Source organism: Alligator sinensis, unplaced genomic scaffold, assembly GCF_000455745.1.
Source record: "Alligator sinensis unplaced genomic scaffold, ASM45574v1 scaffold883_1, whole genome shotgun sequence".
Lineage (NCBI taxonomy): Eukaryota > Metazoa > Chordata > Crocodylia > Alligatoridae > Alligator > Alligator sinensis.
In genome coordinates this window covers 2,883,990-2,891,981 of record NW_005842009.1, presented here as the reverse complement: position 1 = coordinate 2,891,981, position 7,992 = coordinate 2,883,990, and the positions used below count along the sequence as shown (strand labels likewise).

The 7,992-nt window shown below is 46.3% G+C and overlaps 1 protein-coding gene across 6 annotated transcripts in view; it reads right to left on the bottom strand.

Annotated features, from left to right (window-relative positions):
* GMEB1 (glucocorticoid modulatory element binding protein 1) overlaps window positions 1-7,992 on the bottom strand; it is an 18,831-nt gene that overhangs the window by 9,625 nt on the left and 1,214 nt on the right. The window contains exons 1-7 of one of the 6 annotated variants that reach the window (XM_025201951.1): window positions 7,504-7,955; window positions 6,150-6,447; window positions 5,050-5,208; window positions 3,729-3,841; window positions 2,770-2,894; window positions 1,508-1,611; window positions 845-1,002 (exon numbers count right to left, since the gene is read on the bottom strand). In XM_025201951.1, the coding sequence (XP_025057736.1) occupies window positions 845-1,002; window positions 1,508-1,611; window positions 2,770-2,894; window positions 3,729-3,841; window positions 5,050-5,177 (628 nt within the window). In that variant the 5' untranslated portion in view covers window positions 5,178-5,208; window positions 6,150-6,447; window positions 7,504-7,955. Of the gene's footprint in view, window positions 1-844; window positions 1,003-1,507; window positions 1,612-2,769; window positions 2,895-3,728; window positions 3,842-5,049; window positions 5,209-6,149; window positions 6,448-7,222; window positions 7,475-7,503; window positions 7,956-7,992 lie in introns of those variants that run through there. The other 5 variants (XM_025201953.1, XM_025201950.1, XM_025201954.1 and 2 more) reach the window with 5 other exon arrangements.

Genomic DNA, 7,992 nt, shown 5'->3' with positions numbered 1-7,992 from the left:
TCGGGGCGGGGCGGGGGAGGGTGGCAGTGAGTGTTGACCACAGGGTGGTGACCACCTGTAGGCGCTGGCGGCGGCCAGGGGCAATCGTGGACTGCCTGCAGGGGGTGCCTTTTTACAGGGGGTTTACCCATGTGCAGCCCCTATGCGTCACCCATGCTTTGAGAACCAGCTAATGGCATCACCAGTGCAGAAAGACATGCATCGTATTTGTCAACGGCACCAAAAGCCAGGGTGCAGGGGTGCACACATTTACTGTGTGGAAAGCAAATCAAGGTGGTAATATTACAGGTGGAAACACATTGCCAAAGAATGAACTACGTGTCAGATCGTAACTGGATGGTTATGCTTGCTTATATTGCAAGATAAAAGACCCACTCAGTATTTAATCCTTTCATGTAGCATTGTAGAGAGGCCCTCAAATATGACATCTCTGGAAAACCCCTAGGAGTAGGCTTTTCTCAACACTTTGCTCATACTTCAGAACTGTTATTCAAAAGAGATGGATTACCAGTAGGTTTCTCAAAGCCATCTCTGTTCACCACTGTGCACTGCTGTCACTTTTCAGTGCACCTCTCTAACAGATACCACTCATCTTCACTCCAGGCAGACACAAGAACATTTAACACTCAGAAACCTTTTGCAACACCTCCAGTGCTGGTAGAAAATAGTCTGAGGTATGGGATTGCTACAGGAGAGAGATGGTGTTGCAATGCTTTAGGACAGAGGGGACAGAATGAAGATAGACAACACTGGATGATATCACTCAGCAAGCAAGCCATGAGAGAAAGGAAGAAAATGCTGCAGGGTAGCATGTGACACCTCTAGCTGGCATTATATCCCCTACCATCCGCTGATGTGGGAGTCTGCACCACGCTCGTCTGTTGCCCTGGCACTGGTGCTCTGGCACTGCTGATCAAGAGATCAAATTTGGTGCTTCGGCAGGTGTTGGTGCAAACCTTGTCATGCTGATAGAAGTCAATTTGCCCACAGTCCATCATCTTCCTGTACAGGAAATAGGGAGAGGACCATACAATGAGTTTGGCTTGGATCTCAGCCTGAAGAAACTGACAGGTTCAGGCATGGCTGTAACAGTGGGGAGAAAAGGGAAGAAGAGGAAACCCATTTCTTCTCCCCATGTAGTACACCCCCTTCCTCCAAAGAGATCTGAAGTAAGAAACAATGACCATCAGGTCTCTACACCCCAAATTGTGTAAAGTTCTGGCACTGGGACCACCCCCCTGTTCTGACTCAAATAGCCTGCTGCACTCCCACAGCCACATTTGTATCTTCACCATGCTACCTCTGGGACACAGGGTGAATTCCTGGCCACAGTGGCAAAACATGATTTTGTGCTGAATGTCCTGCAACCTGTTGGTTCAGTAACAGGAATGGTATGATTTTGTCTTGGTAAGAAATGTAAATGGAAAACACTGAAGATACAGAGGCAAGTGAAATTCCATCCCAGGATTCTACTGCTGCGGTGAGAAAGCTGGTGGATGGTCAGTACCTCAACATGATTCCTCCAAGGCGAATGGCTCTCTTCCAGTCCTTCAGGGTGGACTTGCCAGCCAGGTGAACAAAGTGCTTAGGGCTGATCAGCTGGTCATTGAACTAACAGATAGACAAGTACAGAGAAGTTAGCTAGCCAGAGGGAAAGAAGGAAGGATCAGAAACCAGGAGAGAACAATCTCTCTTGAGTGTGACATTCGGCCATTCTACAAACAGACCACTGCTCACTTAACTTAATCCACAATCTTGTCTCCAACAGATATTTCTGCTGAAGGCAATGTCCTAGCCCACCCTTCCATTATTGGATTTGGCCAACCATGCTATATTGGGAGTGACCACGGAGGTGTTCCTTTTGATCTCCTCCCAGGAGATCACTCTTCTCTGTACATGAGTTGACTCCACCACAGAACACAATTCAATACATTCACAGGGACTATTTGTGACTTGGCAACCAGCGGACCATTCAGATGAGCCTCTTAATCCTAACACTTTTTCATGTTCTGGATACAGCTTTATCACCTACAAACCAAATTTAAGGCTACCATAAGTTGGTACCTTTGAAATCAGTGGCACTTACTCCCTAAACCAGCCCTTTGCAATGAATGGCTTTCCATGTCCATGTGACATGCATGTTACCTTTGGAGGCTGCCCTCTATTTTACCTCCCAGAAATAATTAAGATATGCCCTCCTATAGCTCTGGAGGAAAATCATCAAGCCACAAAGAGCACATCAGCTAGAGGAATCAAGGAGCTCTGCATTTGGCATTTCTGACTTGCAGAGCTTCCTAGAACATACAGAAGAGTGTACTAGCATTAAACTCAGCAGCAATAGCATTGAGGGACCCGCCAGAGTGATCTCTTTTTGCCTGACAGCAGGGTGTGCCAGTAAAAGTGATCTCAGTACCCAGGAGGAAGAAGGGGGCATACACATCTTCAAGACTATTCTCAATAACAGTGCTTCAAGGTAACAAGAGGGACAAAAAAAGGTAGGACATTCAACAGGAAACAAGGCAGACAGGGTGGGTGAAAACCCTCCTGATGCCACTGTTTCTATTGTTGACATTGCCTCTCCCAGTGAGCAAACTGACCAAAATGGTCATGTTGCCAGTTCCAAATAACCTCCAGTGCATTGACCCAGGCAAAATGGAGGCAGTGAGAAAAATTCATTGGGAAGAAGAGGTTGGCCTACCACACTCGTAGCCTCAGAGCACTGAGGTGATCCAGCAAAGAAATTATGCCCCGTTATAGCAGACAAGTTACCTTAACACACTTGACATTAATTCCGGGACAGACAAACTTCTTCCAAAGGAGGATGGCTTTGCTCTCACCACAGGTGATGGGATAAGCAATCTCAATTTCCTCATTGGTTTCAATGGTGCTCGGGTCTGCAGGCAAAAGCAGGGATAAAATTAAACTCTTTTTTTTTTTTGAACTTTGACTCCCAAAGGCAGATATGCAGGGCACAAGCTGAGGAACGTTCCTCTTAATGTGCAACAAAGGCTCCATTCTCTCACAGCAGGTGACTTCCCTCTAAACAAAAGCTTATGTAAAAGCAGAATCTGCAATGAGTTCTAGTAGAATCAATCAGCGCTGTCCATCAAGAAGTCATGAAGGGGCAACGAGTAGAACACAACCCCGTGTTCCAGACCTCAATAATCTGTTCCCTCTAGATACATACAGAAAACAGAAAACTAGCATTAAGATCTGTCCTGCAATTGGGAGGGGAAAACTTCCCCATATATTGTGTCCCCCTGCTATGTCAAGGATCATAAAGCCAGCCTGCTCAGCTCCTACTGATAATCACCCCACATCCATCACAGGTGTCAATTCATACAGAGAAATGTGCCAAGTCTTTGAGACTGACTAGCACGAATATTCACTTACTAATAAGATTCCCCCATAGTGTGTGAATATTGACATCTGTACACCAAGGCTAGACCCCACCAGAGTGAAATCCTGGTTCCACTGAGGTCAATGGGAATCTTGCTATTGACTTCAATGTGGCCAGTAATTCATCCCCAGAATCATGCATTCAAGTGGCAACTATGGCATCCATTATCCCTATGGGCACACTCGAAGACACTGCACAACACAGCCCTGACAACCCCAGAGGGACAGAGTTCCCAGCTGTGAACCTCAGCTGTGAGGACCCCAGTGGCGTAAAGATGCAAGCCCAATTTCCTGTAACTCTGAAGGATTCCACACAGAAAACAACTTACCAATCCCTTCCTCAAGTTTGTGGATGGTGTGTGTTTCTACAGCTACTACAGCAGCGCTGGTCTCAGAGCCCTCTTCATAAATCCTGTTGTAAAAGTGTCCATCGATAAACAAACTATATAAATCACGGAGAAATTAAGATTCATAGCACAGGGTTAAAAAAAATCAGTTCATTTTTCCTTGCCTGTCCCTTAGGGACAAAATCTTGCTTTCATATCCCCCCTCTTTCATATACCCCCCCCCCCCCCGCAACTGCTCCCACCACCCAGAATCATATATAAAATGTAAGCAGCATTGAAACACGCCTGGATGCTACTCTACTCCAGACCCTTAATACTAGTCCAGCAGTGAACCTGTAAATTCTCGGCTTTAGATTTACAATACAGCTTCCCTTACAACCTCAGATACACATATGTAGCATATCACTGCATACTTGCCCTTCATGAACACAGGAAGCATCTGTCATTATCCATATGTTATCCAGCTGAGTTACTGTTTCTGTGCGAACTGGCCAACCTCCCCTTTTATGCATGTAAACACCCTCAATGGATTGCTTTCTTTAATTATTTTTTGTAATATAGATCTTGCTTAGAAAGCAAATAACTTGAAATAAATTGTCACAGAATGGACAACAAAACATTGCCATTAATTGTAGCAGTCAAAATGTAGCACCATGGCTTTTTTCACAATAGGATACATCCAAGCAGATGTACAGATATATTACTATATGGGAGTGGGAATTTTTAAAAATAACACCTAGAGAAATGGATTAATTAGCAGAATGCAAAAGTAAACTGGATCAAGGGGCAGGATAAATACAGTTTTTCATGTGGATTATGCATCTATATTCAGTTCACTCTTATATTCCGTCTCTCTGAATATTGTAGTTTAATATTCCAACCCTGCACGTTATGTGGTAGAATCCACCATATAGGTGGTGATATCAGTGCAATAATATTATACATGTAGCTACATCCTCACCTATGTAAAAGATACCATCAAAAATTATTCTAGTCAAGCGTCTCACATTAGATCTTAAACTCACTATATTATTATTTTGGAATTCTATTTTAAGTCACTGCTACAGGTTTCATATTGTACTCAGTCTAATTTCTCCCTTCCTTTGTGGCTTTCAGAACAATACTAATAAAAGTGTAACCGTTCCAGAACTGCAGTTACAGCAAGTCCCCATGAGAACTGCAGTTTAAAAAACAAGCTCCAAACTGCACATTGCAAACCCACCCCTTTTTGCCCTTGTACGTATGTGCACATAGACACGTACATGTCCCTTTTAGAATGTGCAAAGTTACATGGCGCACTTACCCTTGCTGCACGGGCTGAAGCTGCAGTATCACTTGCGTTTTGGTATCTTCTGGGTTCTGCCCTCCATTTCCTTCACTTGGCACGACCACCACGTCCCCAACAGGGACGCTCACTTCGGCATTTGCCATCTCTCACATGAAGTCGACGGGTTGAGTCGAGCTGTAAACAGGCAAGCAAAGGGGCTATTTATCCTGGTCTCATAGGAACCATCTCTGGAATATTGTTGTGGTTGTGATGGTCCAGGAAATACGTCAGAAGCAAGAAGTTTAGTTTTTGGTTTTTTTGTTTGGCAAGATCTTTGATTAGACCAGCTGTATGGATGGGAGAGATATGAAATTGTCCTTCCTCAGGTAGCACCAGAAAAGAACTAAAACCTCCAAACTTGCTGTTTGTACCATCTCAGGTGCCAGAATGCAAGAGCAACAATTTCTGGGTTTATTGCCAATCATCCCAAAGCTATTAACATTTGACTAGACTAGCACAAGCTGAGAGGCACAGTCTCAATCTGAAGGTGAATGAAGGGAAGAACTAGTTACCACAGGAAGAGTAGGGATATTGGGCTTTTGCTGAAGGAAATAAGCAGACTGCAGAGAACAACTTCCATCTTACCAATCAAGTTTTGGGAATGTTTAATCTGGAATCACAAAGATACAGTAAAACACACTGAACCATACATACAGCAGATGAAACACAAAATGAAACTGCCTGTAGTGTCTGGTTTCTGGACCAGTCATTGCAAAAAACTTGCCAGCTAGGTCAGAGTTAGTGTACACAGGTTGAGTTTTGGCGACAGATGCAGGAGTGCAGAGAAAGTGGGTTTTAAGATGACGTCACTTTATTTTCCCCTAGTTGCAAGATTCCTAACAGGTATTCTGATGATATTGTCTTTTCCTATCAGTAAAATACTTGGCCCAGACCATTTCTGCTGCATGTAAGTAGTAGCATAGGCCTTCATAGAAAAAACTGATAAAGGAAAGTGTTTTGCTGAAAACACCTTTGGTATTGGCTGCGCTTGACTGGAATTTTCTCCAGGGCTCACACGGAAAAATATAAACATAATTTGATTAGCAAAGGAACCGATTTTGTTTCATTATCCTTGCCTTATGGAGAGAGGAAAACAAATTACATCGTGTATATCGTGGTCCAGGCTTTAATTCAATCTTCCACAAATTTGTCCCAGTCTGGTTGGCTTTCCCCCTGGTCTTCTACAGTCTTATCATGCATGACCTAAGAGTCTTCTCCTTTGCAAGCACTGACACGTGGAACAGCTTCCACAAAGGCCTCAACATCATTAACTCTCCCCAGGAACGATGCAGCTGGAGAGACCCATGCTGACATTAATGGATTGCTGGAGGCAGGGTTTTTTCGGTGACAGATCTCCAGCTGCGGCATTTCTTGCTAGGAGAGAGTAAGCCAAGACTAAGCCAAATCCGTTTAGGCCCATATGTAATGCACAACTGAAAAAACATATACCCCTGCTTCAAAAAAACAGATTAGTCATTTCAAATTGATACAGTGTCTTTGGATCAATATAACCTGACTACAAATCTGCAGGTGGCCACCAACTAGTGGCCCACCATGGTGGGGCCTGTCAAGATGCTCAACACAGACCTGCTCAAAAATGCATCAGTATCTAATCAGCCCCAGCTGTGAGGGCCTTATGGCTAAGGGCAAGCAAAACTTGGGGACATCTGAACCGCAAGCCTCTGGGCTTGGGCCTGCAAGTAGGATGCCCGCCAAAGGTTTTGGAAACATCTGAAGCCCCAGCTGTGGGTGGAGGATGTTTGCTGGTAGTAGGGCCACTTATGGTTCTGGACTCTTGGATTTGGAATTAGTTTTGGGGTAATTTGGCCTTGGATACAAATTAAAAAAAAAATTTAATCAGCCCCAGGTTGGTCCTCTTTTGCTGTCAAGCTTTTTGTTGTCTCGGTGGGTCTTATATGTGTCTAGGGGAGATGAAGCCTGAAAGATCTTGTATGAGGGAATTCCAGCTTTATGGTTTATCAAAGTCTCTAGGACAGGGGTGGCCAACCTGCGGCTCCGGAGCCACAGGCGGCTCCTTAAATCTTTGCATAAGCGCACGACGTGACGTGACGTGACGTGACGTGACGTGACGGCTCTGGGAGCTGGGCACCGCGTGCCTGTGCAAAGATTCGAGGAGACACATACTAACTTCTGAAGAGCCGCAGGTGGCTCTGGAGCTGCAGACTGGCCACCCCTGCCCTAGGATCAGACCCAACCAGGAAGAGCCATCCTTTCGAGGACACATCTTGGGTAAGGTCTCCCGATGCATCCAAATTCACTTGCTCTGGCAACTGGCAGAAGTACACCTGCATTGCCTGCTCAGCACCGGAAGAGCCTGAGGATCAGCATCATCCGAAGACAGGGATTTTTATGTGACCACGACATACGCAGATTCGGTCCCAGGGGGATGCGACAGCTCGGTTCACCTACGGCACGTCCGAGTCCGTATTCTCCCAATCGCCACGTTCGGAAGCTTTTCGGGCCGGCTGACGAAACTCAGCAGAACCCGCTCCCATCGTCTCACAAGCTGCTCTCCCGCCTCGCTGCGCAGAAGTGAAAACGCCTCATGCGCCTTCACCTCTCCGCGCGCAAACCCGCCATGTTCACCTTCCCCTAATCCCGCTGGGGAGGGCGTCCCTTGGACTCCCGGCGGTCTGACGGACATGCTCCTAAACTCATCCCCGTGCAGAGGGAGTCAGTGGCTCCTTCCCCTGGTGTTAGCAACCCTTTGCTTCTCCTCTGTGGTCTGGGTGCCTCCCAGCCCAGCACCTCTGTGCTCTGCCCGGCTCCTGCACCCAGCCCATGCCCAGGCTGGTGACCTGCGGGCTTGGGCAGGGCCCCGCTGCCCCTCATGGCACCCCCCGCAGGCAGTGGGGGCGGGGCGCCGAGGGAATGGGGGACACCGCCCCCCCGCGGCGC